The 17,419-nt window shown below is 38.4% G+C and overlaps 2 protein-coding genes across 4 annotated transcripts in view; one reads left to right on the top strand and one right to left on the bottom strand.

Annotated features, from left to right (window-relative positions):
- Positions 1-4,350, top strand: part of TRPC4AP (transient receptor potential cation channel subfamily C member 4 associated protein) — a 36,843-nt gene extending 32,493 nt beyond the window's left edge. Inside the window, exon 19 of the mRNA XM_007419884.4 lies at positions 898-4,350. Coding sequence (XP_007419946.1) covers positions 898-1,035 — 138 coding nt within the window. The 3' untranslated portion in view covers positions 1,036-4,350. The remainder of the gene's footprint in view (positions 1-897) is intronic.
- Positions 4,351-4,503: 153 nt separating this feature from the next.
- Positions 4,504-17,419, bottom strand: part of MYH7B (myosin heavy chain 7B) — a 39,623-nt gene continuing 26,707 nt past the window's right edge. The window contains exons 24-38 of one of the 3 annotated variants that reach the window (XM_088153669.1): positions 16,298-16,687; positions 15,122-15,248; positions 14,083-14,201; positions 12,107-12,303; positions 11,517-11,866; positions 10,196-10,320; positions 9,012-9,127; positions 8,621-8,813; positions 7,863-8,066; positions 7,627-7,752; positions 7,089-7,259; positions 6,652-6,756; positions 5,588-5,683; positions 5,063-5,197; positions 4,504-4,623 (exon numbers count right to left, since the gene is read on the bottom strand). In XM_088153669.1, the coding sequence (XP_088009795.1) occupies positions 4,612-4,623; positions 5,063-5,197; positions 5,588-5,683; positions 6,652-6,756; positions 7,089-7,259; positions 7,627-7,752; positions 7,863-8,066; positions 8,621-8,813; positions 9,012-9,127; positions 10,196-10,320; positions 11,517-11,866; positions 12,107-12,303; positions 14,083-14,201; positions 15,122-15,248; positions 16,298-16,687 (2,466 nt within the window). In that variant the 3' untranslated portion in view covers positions 4,504-4,611. The other 2 variants (XM_088153668.1, XM_088153671.1) reach the window with 2 other exon arrangements.

The following is a 17,419-nucleotide window of genomic DNA, read 5'->3' as shown; positions in this document are numbered from 1 at the left end:
AACCATTTTTAGCCTATTTTGTTTGTACTGGACCAAGTTCTCTAGCAGTTTCTGTAACTGTCGGCATGGAATATATCCCTAATGCAGAATGGGTTGTACCAGGGGTTCTCAAAATATGTAATTCAGCAGCACCTTAAATGATAAATGAAGTTCTGTGACCACTGCATGAATAAAACAAATTATTTCATTGGATTATATTTGGGCAAGAAATATATCATTTTTAATCATTAAACTGTATCTGATAGGTACAGTAGTAGTGGAGCTCCCCACTGTAGGTTTGCACAGGCAAAAGAAGGAGCAAAGCCCAAGGCAAGTTTTGACTGCATAAGCCTAGCCAACAAAGACCTTGAAATTGCTCTAACTACGCCAGCGGTCCCAATCCCTAGTTTAATCTGTACTTGAAAGTGTTTTGATCTGAATTCTGTATAGCATCTAGTTTTCTTGGGAGATCATGTTAAGGGCAGGGTGCATAGCTGATGAATTACCTGCAGCATCTCAACCTCACAAGATTGAGCCTCCAAAATTGGTGGCAAATTGCTAATTTTAGGTGCAGTTTTTCATGGACTTTTGAAGGGCAAAGATCAGTTTGTTAGGTTATGTTTTCACACTTCCTACATCTGTTGTACCTCAAAATAACCGTGCAACACTTCCCTTCAAAAAGGGGGGAAACATTTCTGCAGAGTACCTTTCACTGATATTACCAGCTCCCCTTAGAGATGGAGGGTGCAGGAGAGAGAGGGTGCAGTTGCACCTGTGCTACAATTTCTGCTCACAGTATTTGCTGGCATATTCAAATGCCAGTGATGAGATGTTGATGGCATGTTAAAGTACTAGCAAGCTATATTCCAGAGACATTTGTTTTGCTCATGCTTACTTTTCTTTCTTTTCCCATTACAGAGTTCGTGTATTAGTTTTTCCTATTGGAAAGAGACTGTGTCTGTTCTGCTTAGTACGGATCGGACATCACCTTGTGCCATAGTTAGCTACATTGATGAGGCGTACATGGATATTGACAGAGACTTCACCGAAGAGTAACTCCACCTGTTCTCACTTCCAGTGGACAATACCTCAGAGGGAATCTTGCAGACATTGGATTTTCAGGGATATGCTGTGTGCACAAGCTTGGAACTATGGAGTATTACTATCTTAATGCATTTTCTCCCCTTGCGCCCCCCCCCCTTAAAGAGCAAGATTTCACAAACTTGAAACATATCACATATTCAGGGAAACCTGCATACTGTTTGGAATTGTCTGCAAAAAGGTCGGCTGTTTCCTGCTCATTATGGCTAGAAGCCTTTGAGCATGGTAGGTGGGATCTTTCAGATATGCAAGGGTTAGTTGTGGCTTTTCCTTCTGGTAACCCAAATTAAAAGGAGAGATAATTTCCTAGGCCATTGAAACAAGCTGGTCTTATGGGCACACCTGAGGTACACCAGCCACTCTTAAGCCATCATAAAAAGTTGATTCCTAATTTTTTACACCTTTTTCTTTGTTTTTCATTTCAAGAGGATTGTGTGTGCAATTCACTTTTAAATCCATAGAAATAATAGCTTGTCCTTTTTCTCTGCAAATGATTTTGGAAGTGTTTCCTACAAAACCGTCCCATTCTTCTCTTTGGTTCACTGTAGTATTACATTCAGAAGTATCTCTCTCTGGTCTGTGGATTTGTCTTCATCGGATTTTTATAGTGCTGTCTAGAACAGGCATATATTGCAGTGATGGAAGTAGCTGATTTTTTTCCTGGCTTTTTTGTTTGTTTGGGTTCATTAGGTTTACAGATACAGAGGAAAAACAAGGGAAAATAAAAAGAACAAAAAGGAAATTGAAAGATTTACAAGCTTTATAAAATTAACCAAATAGGTTTCAAAATGATATTGATATAAATCTACATATTACAGTATCTTATATCAATATTATTTAAAGTTAATATTAAGCTTTTTATGCAATAATTAACAACTGTAACCAGTATGAATCAAATTGTAAACCAAAGTAAAAAATTACTATAATTTCTGCCTAATCTAAGAAATGTGAATTTAACAGATCATAAAAAGATTACATATTGGACTAATATGTAGATTTATATCAATATCTTTTTGAAACATTTTAGTTAATTTTACAATGCTTCCTAGTCTCCTTTCCATCTCCTTTTTTCTTCTTTTTATCGTTCCATTTGATTGTATCTGTAAATCTAATAGGCAAAAAAGTGGGGGAGAACAAATAAATTAAAATGTACTGATTTTTTTCTAAATGCAGCAGTCTGGCCATTTTGTCAATGAACAATGCAAATGGAGTTTTCTCCCACAGTACTGCTTTTGCTGAATATAAAACCTACTCTTGAACAGAAAGATATACTAATTTGCACTCTGGGAACATAGAGGCACCAGCTAAAATGAAAGGATTAGCACCATCCATTCTGATATGTATGAACAATGTATATATATATTGTTCCTAATGTGTAATAGTAACTGGAAGTTGTCTATTCTACTGCTGATACTTGTATTTCATATGGGGTGAATTATTCAGTAAATATTGAACTTGCTATTGTAACTGCCAGTGTTTAAACAAGTTAGTTGGAAGACAGCTGGTGTTTGATTCCAGAGACTTTTTTGGAATAAAAACTTCATTACAACATTGTGCTCAGGCACTTTATAGAATTTATGAAGCATTAGAACAGCCCTTTTTATCCTCACCTTTGAACTATTCTTATATATGCATTTACAGTTTTGAAACATTTTACCTAAAACAGAATAGATCCCTGAAAAGCCTCAAGTTAAAATACCAAGAAAATATGCTGGTTGTATTCTGTTAAAATTAATCCTCCAAAGGAAAGTTTTTATTAGAATCAGCCCTTAGTTAGAAATGTAATAGCAAGACATCCCCATGAAATCTACAATACTTGAAAGTAAGATATAGTTGTTCTGCTGTTCCCCCATTCACATTGGCTCTGCACGCGCTATTGCACCTTATTTTTAGGCAAAAGTAATGGAAACAACAGCTCTCTTGTGGCTGGTTTGCATACAAATCTTAATTATTGAAGTATTTACTGGGGGCGAAAAAAGTTTCCACCTGTTATAGTGATAGGAAGAACCCTATCAAGAAAGCCTGACTGCTCTGTAATTCTCTAACTGATTGTGAATCTTTTGGCTGAACAAAACAGCACTTTATTAAGGCTATCCATATTTGTCTTACCCTTTACAGCTTATCAGAAATAAAATGGAAACTTTAGAGTAAATCATGTATCTTGCTTTAAAAAAACCTCTAAGGGTATGTTTTAACTGACTTCCCCAGTGGCCTGTACTCCCATTATGCATCTAATACCTTTGGAGGATGTCATTCAAGAATTTTAATTTTGGGACAAATTTTGAGAGAGTCAATTGTTTCTACAACATCCCCACCCTTAGTTCTAGGTCATATTGTGTTGACTCTGTAACTGTGTAAACATAGAATAAAGACTCAAATGCTTGTGGATTCCTTTTGGTTAGAATTGAAACATTGACCCAGTATGGCCATAGTCTGCAAAAATGAATTCTAAATAACTAATTTTCATTCATACATATGTCTTGCCATTGAATGGTCATGCTGCTTTTTACTAATCAATTTGGCTTTCAGTGGGACTGCTCTCGCTAATAAAAAAAAATCCTTAGCTACTCCTAGGGTGACTTGGCAATTTACCTATCATGCTGTGTATTTATTTCTGGCGTATGAGCGTAGGCAATTCCAAAGAGTTGGGTTAGAGGTTTTGGCTCAGGGTGTATTATTTGCCTTTTGGTTCCTATAGGGACACATGAGTGCCCATGTTCCTCTTCCACAGCTACTGCTGTAGAACTCCTTTGTACATGATGAGAAACTACAATAGGCTTGGATTAAATATAAAGTGCTTCAAGGAGTAATAGCTGGTGAATCACATTTAAATGTGGCTGAAAAAAAATTGGGAAGTCACTAAAGGAATGGAACTGTTGTGTGGCAAAAAGGTGGGCTCCCCTGGCCAGCAAATGTTTCTGGAAATTTTAATTATTTCACATAAATTAATGTTCATGCTGCCCAGATTAATACTGATTTACTAACACCACATAAATGTATTAAATGGAATAAAGAATTCTATTTTAAAACATGTCTGGAGAAATATTATTCAAAGAACTTCAATTTGGACTTATTTGTAAGAAGGTAGACTAATCAAGAATTTATCTATAGCAGCAGTTCTCAGAGACTTTGAGTGTTTGTCATTGTAGCAAGAGAGCTGTGTTAGGCTGTGGTAGCCATAGTTCTGAAAGTCTGGTAACACCTTCTGAAATGAATAATTTTCTTTATACAGCTCATGAAATGCTTTATTTAAGGAATGCTTATCCCTTAAATAATAATGTTAGTCTCAAAAAATGCTGCCAGACTCTTTCCAAATTTTGAGGTTGGTCAGCAAATAAGATGTAAGATAAAAGTTCAATTTTAAAAAGCCTCATAGGAAGGCAAATTTTCCAGTTGAGTATTCTCAAAAAAAGACACTTTCCATCATGAGCATTAGACTTTATTTATTCACTACAGAGACAGCAATGACTGTTGCAGCCATTACATCTATACATAGACATAATAGTTGAAGAGATGTTTCACTGGAGTTTCTTATTCTTCATGCTGTTAACAATAATAATACAAAAGTTACTTTCAAATTTGATTGCCACAGTTAGCTTATCAGCCCCACCTCCCTCCTTGGTGAAAAGTGTTTTCAATTGCTGTAATGGCTTGGACCTTCCCCATCAGAATACACTGATGTTTATAACTGGGGTAAGGAATCAAACCCAGCCTGTGATGCATTGTTTTCATGCTTGGTGACAAAAAGAACTATTTTTGTCTGACCAAGCAAGCAAAAACAGAACAGATTAATCTTTCTCATGTCCTAGATCTCAGCCATCCTCCCTCCTGTCCATTCCCTGATTTACACATTGATTACAGTTGAATAGCCCTTAATGGATCCAATGAAACTTTACCACTTCCCCAACAGTTCATCCATGAAGGAATGTGACTGGTGGGGAGATAATTACCATCGCTTTACCCCAAGCAATTCTGTTCTCACCTTCAGAGGAATTTCTCTAGTGCGAACACGTAGCTTGTTCACTTGTGTCTCTGCAATATCTGCTCGTTCTTCAGCATCATCAAGCTCATGTTGCACTTTGCGGTATTTCACCAGGTTGGAGTTGGCTTGCTGCTCCTATGAACAGAAGATAGAATTTGATGCAGGTGGAACCAGATATGGTAAAGATTCTTGACTCTGCACTGAATGACTGGAGAATTGTGGCAAACAATGTGCTAGCCTCACAAAAGGTTTGGCACATTTTGGATAGTAGGGAAACTTGTGCCTCTGTAATCTAGGTGGGTAAGATTCTGTAGAGCCAAGGTAGTTGGCCTTCCTAAGTACATTGGAGAAATCTGAATTACTAAAGTGTCATTTTGGAATTTTTTGTTTTGAATTATGGTAATAGCACAGGAGTAGTACAGACAAACATTGAAAGTTATTACAGAACCAAAGGGAATTGTTGAATAAGACTAGGATTTTGATGCCTTTTAAAGTGCTTGGATACCTATGCAGATTCATACTTACTGCTTCCTCAAACTGACGCTTGTAGCTCTTGACTTTGCTCTGCAACTTGTCAATCAGTTCCTGCATGCGTGCCAGGTTCTTCCGGTCCTCTTCAGTCTGAAATGCAATAATCAGGTGATACCTGGTTCATCCCATCTATGTTACTACTACCACATTACTGTATAAATAGGTGTGTTAGTTTTCTTCAGATATAGTAAACTTGATTTAGTGGACCTTGGTTTAGCAGATTTCAGAAACAATGGGCATTTTTCATTTTGACTTCACCTCTTAACTAACATCCATCAGTTGAGGTTTTGTTTTATTGCAAATGATGTCATTTATATCAGCTATGTAATTACACAAATGAAATTGTTTCAAAGGATGTACATTTGGATTTAACATAACAAATGTAACAGATAATTGGATTTAATGGACATGCCCTTCCCCTGTGGGCAGTTAAATTGAGATTTTATTAGTCTTCCAAAGAAGAAACTTCTGAAGAATTCTTCTATCTTTGGAAATATGTCCTCCCCCTCCCTGATTTATGTGCACACTGTGAGCAGAGTGATCAAATTTGACTCCTATTGCAGAGCTTTCCTTTAAGAATGTACAAGAGAAAGTGATATGGGCACAAGTAGAGTTTGATTTGGAGATACAATAAGAGAATTTTCTGAAAGATCTCTAGCCTAAATCTTGGCTTCTTGTACTATTTATTCAAATTCAATTGTTTTGGTGCAATCACTTTAAAGGAGACTTGATCTAATTTGCCATGTAATCCAATCAATAAAGATTCATGTAGCCAAAGTGATGAAGGCATGACATATGATGCCAGTTGGTTTTGTCTATGGAATAATATCACAAAGCCAAATTAGAGTGAGGACAATTCTTGCTGTCACTCCAAATGAAAGAATCTTGGTATTTGCTATCTCTTGAAGAGCCCTGAATTACTGGTGAAATGGTGGGAGATCTGCAGGGAAAAAGGAAAGTCACTTTTATATCATGCTCCCAGTGTTTATATTTGGTTCAGCTTTAGTGTTAATGAAGATGGGTCTGCAGATTCAACATGAAGATGGTGAAGCTTGTACCTGGTAAGTCAATTCTTTGACTCTGCGCTCGTACTTGCGAATGCCCTTCTGACTCTCTGCATTCTTCTTCTGTTCTATATCCAAGTCACCTTCCAGTTCTCGTACCTGAATAAGACCAAACAGTACAGTTAAGTTCTTTTGTCTTCTTATTTGACTCAGAACATTCAAAATCAAAGAACTATATTATTTCTCATGCTTAGCAAAACACTGGAAATCTACATAGATATTAGTAGACTACAACATGATGATGGACTATTGCTTCTACAGCAGAGCCTTCCAAATGTGATTATATTTAACCTAAAATGGTTTCAAGCTTCACTGTATCCAAACATTTAATAATCCATCATCCCTCTAGCTTTATTGGGGACATTGGCCACATAATCCACAAGAAAACTAGGTTTTTGCCAGAAAAAGTAGACTTTTTCCCAAATACTAACCCTGGCTTCCAGCTTCTGAATCTGCTTCTTGCCCCCTTTAAGGGCAATCTGCTCAGCTTCATCCAGCCTCATCTGCAGGTCTTTGATAGTCTGTTCCATATTTTTTTTCATCCGCTCCAGATGGGCACTTGTATCTTGCTCTTTCTTCAGTTCCTCTGCCATCATGGCTGCCTGATAGAGACAAAAGCCAAAGCGTTTACGTAGCATCAAAACTAGCTATTGTGACTGAAGACTATGAGAATTACAACATACTTATCTGGAGGACGCCAGCTTGAGAGAAGCTGGCTCACAATGTCAGTTGTTCCTGATCCTGCCTGCCAGTTATTAGACATTGTCAAAAGTTGAGTTCCCCATCAACATAAGTTGCTAGATACTACTCCTAAATATCCATTTTCGTTGTGTATTTGTTATTAAACTCCACAGAAGAGAATTCTGGGAAATACTGGGGAAGGGAAACTGCCACACCAATAAAGACCTATATGAAAAATCAGTGTAGCCCTTCAAGCATACTCCCACCCCTGCTCCTCAGGCCCCTTACATCAGTGATGGCTTTTTTAGCCTTTTCTTCTGCATTTCGACACTCCTGCACTGCCTCTTCCACTTCAGTGCTCAGCTGTGAAATGTCTGCCTCCATCTTCTTCTTCTGGTTAATTAGGCTTGTGTTCTGGTAGAGAAGAGAACAGTAAACCATGAAAACACTCCCACTTTTGCTTTCCTTTTTGAACTGATTCTAGCAGTTGCTATCCCTGCTTGAAAATACATTCTCCATCTCACCTGGGTGTGCAATAGATTGACTCTTTCTGTTGCATCTATAAGCTCCTGTTCAGCCAGTTTCCTTCCACGTTCTGCCTGCTCCAAGGCTGCCCGCAGCTCTTCCACTTCAGCCACCAGTAGGTTGTTACGCCTCTCCAAGGCACCTGCCTGCTCCTTCAGATCATCATTGTAGCGTAGAGTGTCATCCAGTTCTATCTGCAAGTCCTATGGGCCACATCAGGAGGAGTCAGTTTTAATACAAGAAAAAAACCAAACAGCTGAAACCTTTTGCAAAACACAAAGAACCACTAAAGATGTCAGACACAACATTTCCCTATAGTTAACACAAAGGAAAAGGGTGAGCAACCTGCAGTTGTGGGCCACATAAAGATCTTCAGCCACCAGAGTGTCCCAAAATCACAGCACCAAAACTTTATGACAAATCACTGACCTTCAATTGCACATAACTTCCTGAGACGGAAATAACATTCTTAATAGTGCATTAAGTTTCCAGCTTAATACATCTATTCTGAGGGGAGAAATCAACTCCACATAGGAAAAAAAAATGCTAACAATTTTAGCTCTATCCCACAGTTGATATCACTGCACAATGCCTTGCTCTCTGCAGCCCTTAAAGAAAAAAATAATAACACATGATTCCCCCCAAATAAAATTGCCATCCTTTACTATATGATGGTAATCATTGAGAAGATTGGGAAAGAGAGCTCTAGCTGGCCAAGAGAGACCACATTTCTTCCTAAGAAATGGTTAAGACTGACCTTCAATTGGGATTGGAGTTGTCGCACCAGTTTCTGAGACTCAGCAGCCTGACGATTTGCATGACTCAGCTGGATCTCCATCTCATTGAGATCTCCCTCCATTTTCTTTCGCAACCTGATGGCCTCATTTCTGGCCTTGGCTTCAGCATCCAATGAGGCCTGCATAGAATCCATGGCTCTCTGGTGATTACGCCTGGAAGAAAAAAAAAAAGTGCTTAGGAGGAAGCACTTAATTCATCAGCCCAGTAAAAACTGAACCATCAACATGGCCTTTCTTTCTCAACAGTGCCTCTGAGATTTCCTCACTTGCTGTGAAAACCTCAGAAAATAATACCACTGCTATCTAGCCCATGAAGCATGCAACAGACTCTCCAATATGTCATGTTTCTACCTCAAATTTTCAAACTCTTCATCCTTCTCTGCCAGTTTTCTATCAACATCAGCTTTGATCTGGGACAGCTCCAGCTGGATGCGCAGGGTCTTGCTCTCCTCATGTTCCAGGGCTCCCTTAGGTCACAAAGACATATAAATAGTTAGTGATAAACCTCAACAGAAGTTCTCTTCCCTTCAATGTGCTTTAATTTGATTGTGAATTAGTATCAGCATTTCTGATTGGTGCCTTCCTTTTTTTTTCTTTTTCTATTTTTTTAAAGAGTTCGGTTCTCACAATTACTTGCCATTGGCAAAGCTGTCTGTGAATGATGAAAATTAAAGTCCAAACAACTGGGCACCATGTTACTTACCTCTGGATTAGGCAGATATCTTTATAATATCCAATTATTCTCAGGCATTAGGAAATCTTTAGGGAAAAGCTAGAAATACATTGTTCTGATCTCTAGATGCCACCCCAGACCCAGGTAAATGGCCTGCTTCTACTGTAATTTTATTTGCTGGGTTTTAAATACTGGATCAGAATCAAATATGACAAGTGCCAAAAGGCAACAGCCAAATTGAGAAGAACAGGAAGAGGGTTTGTTACAGGTTCCTGCATCAAAGCAATGCAGTCCCATTGTCCTTGGACAATTGGATAATTGCTGTATTTAAATCACAATTTTAAAAAAACAATATTTTAATTCATGGTTTGCTGAATAAACTGGTTTATGTATACTAAGCCAGAAAAAAGTAAGCCACTTAGACTCTCTTATAACAAAGTTAGAGCATTCATAATGTTTATACCAAGCCAATGTGCTCTTTCACAATTCCGGCAATTCTTATTTCATTTTTATTCTCTCATACAGTTCACACTTATGTGCACATGCAGTCAAACATGTCCGCCCCCCCCCCCCCCTCAGATTACACCATTCCTTTCACTGCCCAACTCTTGGCAACCTCCATTTTAGTTGGGATGTGATTTGGATACTAACTCATATTGCTTGGTATACAGATCACATTTAAATGTTTATTGACTATGCTACAACTGGCTGGTTCACACACTGAATTAAGCCATAATCCACAGTTTACAGAACATAACAATGAATACATTCAACATGTTAAACCCAGACCAAGTAAAGCATATTACTCACTGATATATCAAGTTTAAATAATAAGGCTTAGCACAATCATTCAAGGGCTTACCTCAGCTTCCTCTAAGGCTGCTTGGATTTCACTCTTTTCACTCTCCAAACCTTTCTTCAGTTTCTCAAGTTCATGGATAGTTTTTCCACTCATGCTAATCTGATCAGTTAGGTCCATTATCTCCTCTGAAGAGACCAAGACAGACATTATACACCTAGTTATAATCTGGAAACACAGGTGACCCCCAACAGAATGTTTGCATTCTCTACTGTATTTAAAATCAAATTCAATTCCTAGCCTGTAATGTTAAGCTCAGTTATGCCAGCAGAGCAATCTCATTTTATTAGGGGTAACAGAAGATTTTGATCTCATTATGATCCTTTCATTGGTTTTCAGAATGCTACCAATTATTCCTACCTGTGTTTGTATATTTCGTGTTACTAGAGTCACTTAAATAATCACCACACTAATGTATCTAAGTGTATTTTCTTTCCTTAATAACTACTAGTGTCTAGGAGAAAGCAGTCAAATGGCACACCCAAGGTTGGAAATGGGGTAAAATACTTTTTTCCAAAACTCTGAATATTAACTGAGTTTATTGGTTGGATTGGTCCTACACAGTTGGTTGAATGTTAAAAACTAGAGATTTTCATGCATACACACCTTGCTCCAAGGAGCTCAAAGTAGATTCTACATTCCTCCTTTTATTTATTGTCCTATGAAGTATATCCATCTAGAGATGGCAACTATTCCAAGGTAACACAGTGAGCTGGTAATAGAACATCAATCTAACACTATCCTACATGTTATGGAGCTACCAATATGGATTTCAGGCTTACAAATAAATAAAAAAATATATTAGCCCATCAATTTTCAACTCATTTTTCAATTAACTAGATCATGACTAAGAATGGGCAATCCACTTGCAGTCTCTCCCAATCCCATTTTTGCAGCCTTCTCCCTGAAAATGCACCAAAGAAATATGACTACCAACTATCAAATTGCAAAGGGAAGATTTCCCACTACTTTTCAGAAAACAGATGACCTCAAAATCAGAAAAAGAAAATGATCTTTGTTCTAAGCCTTTCTCTGCCTGATCACATAGAAGCCAATTCATATAGGTAAGTAATAAATTACCTAGAACTGAATGTATAACTATCAAAATTCTGAAGCAAGATGGATTAAATATGAATAAATATATATGGCTTATTTTGCAAAAAGCCACAAAATAAGGATGTTGGAAAACTGATTTATTTCCATCTTCTGTTTCTATCTTCTGAATTCCCTAGTCTTGTTCCGTATCTCTGCCTCTGCCTTAAGGATCAGAATTTTTTTTTAAATTATACTGTGCCATGTAGAAGTGATACAGCCTTGTTGATACCTTGCAGGTTCTTGTTCTCCCGCTTGAGAGTCTCTAAATTCTCCAAGGACTCCTCATAGGCGTTCTTGAGCTTGAAAAGTTCTGTGCTCAGGCTACGGGACTCTTTCTGAGAAGATTCCAGCTCTGCCTGTGTCTCCTCGTATTTCTGCTTCCACTCAGCAATGATTCTATCAAAAGCACGTTGTTTCTTGTCCAAAGCAGCGGCAGCTGAGTTAGCCCTCTCCAGGTCAATGGACAGATCCTCTATTTCAGTCTGCAGACGATGCTTTGTTTTCTCCAGAGAGGAACATTTGGCATGAGCTGCTTCCACAGCCTCCTCTGCATCTTGTAGGCGGATGGCCAGCTTTTTCCTGCAATTTGCCAAGAAACCTGATTAGGTAGGGAAGATATTGGAGCACACACTGGAGACAAAGCTTCAGAAACACTACTAATTCCATCCCAGAGTGTCCTGCAACAATATGCCCTAATATGAAGTTTTCCCCTTCACATGCAAAGATGTGCATCACTGTAATACCAAAGCGCTTCCTTCTAGCATAGAATCCTGATTCTGTAGAATATATTTAGGGTGAATGACTACTACAGGAACTCACTTGGCTTCCTCTAATTCCTCTGTCCTCTGGATGGCATCTGTCTCATATTTGGTCCTCCACTGGGCCACTTCAGCATTGGCCTTGGACAAGGAGCGCTGGAGCTCCCCCTTGGCTTCCACTTCCTCTTCATACTGCTCCCGCAGAAGGTCACAGTCATGGCGAGATGCTTGCAAAGCATGAGCCAAAGCATTCTTGGACTGAAAAGTTGAAATTGTTGGGATTAAAAGAAAATCAAGTCTTTGTCAATACTTCCAGTTCCCTCCATGCCAAATAGAAGATGGGATCCAACACATTCCCACAGATGCATTTTGACAAACCAACCATTGAGATAAGGGGTTGCTGCTGCCTACTCCCATAATGGCTCTATGATGGCAATTGTTTGTTAGGATAGCTGTCTTTTTTGAGAAAAATATGGACTGTGTATGAATTTATGTATGGATTTTTCCCGAGGGAGCTGGTGACAGACAATCACCTAAGCAGATACTCCCAGGGAGTTCAAGACAATGCAAAACTATGAAAACAGTGCTAACAATTCCATGCCCAAGTCACTAACTGCCTAATTTCAAAAAACATTTTTCCATCCTGGTTGAGGCAAGACCTGAGCCAGGCCAGGCCAGCATCACAGGAAAACATAAAGCCAGAGCCAACCTGCTTGTACTATTCAGAAATTTCACTGTCTAGAGTAGAATCAGAATTATTGTCAACCCCCTTTTAAAAGACACTATCTTTCCCAATACAGACATTTAAACTTTAAAATATTGTTTGTTGCTATCTGAACATCATTTATGGTAATAAATATTCTTCTCCTTAAGATACAGTATGGAGCTCTGTCATACCTCCATCCATTCTATATGTAAATTGTGCCCCATACACTTTAAATACAACCTGGAATTCTCCCACTTTGTGTTCACCATCCATGGGTTCCTAATGTATTTGGGGAAGCTCTTCCTTTCTTTTCTCTCTCCCTAATAAATCTGTTTAAGAAATCAATAGTCCTCCATAAACTGTCCAATCCAGGATGCCACAACTTCTCATGAGAAGAAATAGTTCCTGAGTCTTTAATGTATCAGAACCAGAAAGAAGTCTCTTAGATCCTAAGTCAGTCAGTGTTACTGCTGAGTGAGAAGGGTACTGGGATACAAAAGCATATCTTTGGCAGGAAGAAAAAGAGAGAGAGAGAGACCAGCCAGTCCAAAGCAACTAATTTTTTTTTTAATTCATTAAAAACCAAAAAAGCCTCCAAATCCTTGCTGCGGAAGCTCACAGGCAATGAGATTAGTTCTTCTATTGCAAGCAAGAATGTACCCCTATGTACAGTACACAGAAGATCTGGTTTCTGCTGTACACATAAATCAAATCCTATGTATATGACTATTTATTTCATATTTATATAGCTGCCCATCTCACAAAACATGACTCTGGGTAGCTTACCATTTTTTGAAAAAAACACTATGTTATAATTTTTGAATTCTATGTTTTTTCCTCACATGCTTTCAAGTCAATGAAAATTTGGCTATTCTTATCTTGACTTTGAGATGGAGAGGCATTTGCTCAATATTTATAAAACCATTCTATCTCATCAAGAACTGCTGGTTCTTGCTTACTTATCAATGTCATTTGAATGATGTCAGCAGGGGGAAGGGAGTAAAATAGAGTGCATATGTGGTAAGCATTCAGGATCTGTAGTGTCTGAATGTGGCTATGCAAAACAATGTCTAAAATGACACTACAAATTGCAAATCTTCCTGCAAATTGTGCCATCTGCTCAGAAATCCCCACTCTTAAATTTCAAAGTGGTATATAGTTTTAGTAATGGAGTAAAAAGTATCCAATACCTAGACAGAAACACTTCTTTTTTACTGCTAATTCATTTGCTCTGAGATTTGGCCTGGTTTTTAAAAGCAGTGTCAGACTGAGCCCAGGAAAATCAGCTGCTCATTACCACAGATCTAACTTCCAGATGTTTAAACAATCACCTTGGTCTCTTCTTCTAGCTGCCTCTTGAGTTCCTCAATGGTCTGGGTGAAGGAAGTTTTGCCCCGACTCAGCTGGTTGATAAGAGATTCTTTCTCTTCAAGGAGCCGACTAAGTTCCCCTGATTTTGTAAAAAAAATACATACACATCACGGTAAAATTTCTTCATCAAAGTACTCATAGTTTTCAAATGCTTTGGTATCAAAAATAGGCACACAGCAAATTTCAGGATTGGTCCTGACTTCCAATGGGCTTTTTATGATTTCAACGTAAAAACCAAAAGCTGTATATTTTCAAGAAAGTGAAACCAGTTGATATGGAATCAAAGCTGTTCTTATATTGTACATGGTTACTCTTTCCTATTTGCTGTTATTATCCTGGGCTTTATGAGTGTGCTGTCAGATAGGTTAATAACTTTTCATCCTTTTCTTAATTATTTATCATTATAAAATTCTAATGAAACGATTACAACAAATGTGGGCAATTTATGTGGTCCTCCAGAGTTGGTGAAATACAATTCCCCAATAGTTTTCATTATCGGCCATGCTGGCCAAGATGGCTGGGAATTGATTTCTGTATCCTTAAAGTAGAGAAACAATAATTTTCTCCTCCAAATACCTCCTCCAGTGAGTCGCTGTATGGCTGAGAAACCACACCATATGTTCAAATTCAATACACAAAGACATCTCCACAACTTCTGCTAATCATAGATTCAAGAGAGGACATTCTTATACCTTTGATAATATCAAAAGGTAGTATTTCCAAGACAGACTACAATGGCTGAAATTCCCTCTTCTACACATTTCTGGAATTCCCTGTTTTCTTTTGCACCGAACCAGTTCTCCTCAATGTTCTGCAGCAGCTTTTGTTCTTCATATGGCATAAGATATATCAAGTATTAACATCAGGGATCAATGCTGTGTTATTAGACTGATTTTATCTTGGGGAGACCCATTACATGGGCCATTCAAGGATAACTGCTCTGATGGATTTGAGAGCTTAGTCTTTTCTCAGGGTCTGTAAAGTGTTTGCATAACATACCACTTTCAGTCTGTAGTCTCCCACGCTGGGTGCTCACTTCAGCTAGCTGACGCTGGAGCTCATCCACCTTTGATTTGGCTTCGCTTAGCTGATCCTCATATGTCCGGCAGAGTTTCTCAGCATTTGCCTGTAACAGGAAGAAAAGCTTTGGATAGGTCCTGGAATTGCTAAGAATTAAATAATCTGCTCAAGGAACAGATCAGGTTCAGATTAAGAATTCTACTCCATGATTCAGGCTTTGCTGTTATATCCATATGGCAGGTTTGCTAGCTTGCCAGTTGAATGCACAACTGGGATGTATAAGACATTCTAAGAGTCAGCTACTGCTCTTTTCCATCATTCATTCAGAGTCCTTGCCAATAAAATAAATCTACAGGAGCTCAGTGAAGATAAGGCATCCAGAAATTGGGAAATACAGTTGCTGAAATATAGTGTCTGATTTCCACATTAGATAAATCTGGCATGTGCTTCCAAGTTGAGGGAAGACTATCGTCTTTTTTTAAAGTAACAATTCTTATTAGGAGAAATTAAATTTTGCAATTTCTATAATTAATGTCACTTGATTTTTAAAAAAACAAAACAGATTTATTTCTAGCCTTCTATCAGCTTAAGTATCATTTCTAGCTTTGTATCAGCTTATGTTAGTCAAAAATCTATGTTGAGCCAAAATGTATTCTCAATCAGTATTCTGAGACTATTTATCTATTCTGACGCTTTTTACCAGGTCTGCTGTGTTTTTGCAGCCATTAAGTCTAGAAACTTGATGAGAAGTCAAAGTTTCTCAAAACTTTGTCTTTTGCACCAAATATATTTTTAATATATTTTTAATATTTCCAAAGAACCTACACGTTCTTAAAATTATATATGTCATCACATGTAGCCAGTCCCAAAGGGACTGTGTCAACCATCATGGCTGGCTGGGGAATTCTAGGAGTTGAAGTCCACACATCTTAAAGTTGTCAAGTCTGAGAAACACTGGTCTAAGCAGAAGAGCAAGAACTAGCATAGTGCAAAGGGCTGACACACAGCCCAAAATAGCAACTGTGGGAGGGGGGAAAAAACCATTATGTTGATAGCTCTTACATGAAACATTTACCCTACAATAACTCTCCCTTGCCATCCATTAATGCACAAACAAGAAGCTTTAATAGAATTCCACATGACTCAACCATTCACCTTGTTCTTTGTGAGGTAGTCAATGTTGGAAGCCAGATCATCCACCTCCATCTTTAATTCACTCTTCTCCTTTTCTAGCTTTTGCTTGACACGCTGCAAGTTGTCAATCTGCTCCCCCAGTTCAGCCACTGAGTCAGCATGCTTCTTGCGCAGGGCTGCAGCAGTTGACTCATGCTGCAATGTGGCTTCTTCCAGGTCCCTACGTAACTTTAAGAACTCTGCTTCACGTTTCTTGTTCAGCTCTATTTGACAGGCTGTGGCACCACCTGCCTCTTCAAGCCGCTCACTCAGCTCCTCTAGCTCATGAGCTACTTCTGCCCGCTGTTTCTCCACTTTGGCTCTGGCAGCTCGTTCTGCCTCAAGTTCCTCTTCCAGCTCCTCAATTCGGGCCTGTAAGGAGATAACAAATGGCAGAAACTACCTGAAAACTCTGTCCTGTTTCTGCCAAAAGCCAAGCTATTTATACCATTTCCACCTGGGCTTTCACCAACATATGAACCATGTTAACCCTAGATGACCAGCATATTAAAGTACACTGCATGGGCTACTTAAAAATCCTCACTAACCACATGGAATGTCCACCCATTTTGACTTTTGTCATAAATAATATGCTGAGGAGGGGAAATACTTCAACCTTTCTTTTAATTGTATTAATATTTTTTTTCCAATGAATAACCATGTGGCCCTAAACTGTTGCTACTGTAGTGCCATTTTCATTGCTCCCTCCCCAGTTAATATCTCTTTCTATTCATGATAATATTGCATGAGAAAGGAATCCTCCAGGTGTTGCTGAGCTACAGTTCTCTGAATCTCTCACCATTAGTCATGCTGCCTGTGGCTCCTGCAGACTGAATCTGAACAACATAGGAGAAGTAATTTGTTCAATGAATCTTATGATGTCACTCTCTTACACCATGTAGGATTGCTGAAGGTAACTAAGTCAAGGTATAAAGAGTCTGATTACCAGTTGAGTGTCCCAAATCTAAAGCATAATTATATTTTGTTCATCATGACCCCCAGATTCTGAAGTTCAGCTGTCCTAGTAGGCCTTTCATGGGGAAAAGTGGCTTCAAGTTTTTGCAGCTCCTCTCATAAGAACTGATCAAATTATTTGCATATCAC

The sequence above is a fragment of the Python bivittatus genome, unplaced genomic scaffold, assembly GCF_059951505.1.
Source record: "Python bivittatus isolate LINGU-HERP-01145 unplaced genomic scaffold, Pbiv_v1 ctg000700_np1212, whole genome shotgun sequence".
NCBI lineage: Eukaryota > Metazoa > Chordata > Lepidosauria > Squamata > Pythonidae > Python > Python bivittatus.
This window is presented reverse-complemented; position numbering and strand designations above follow the sequence as displayed.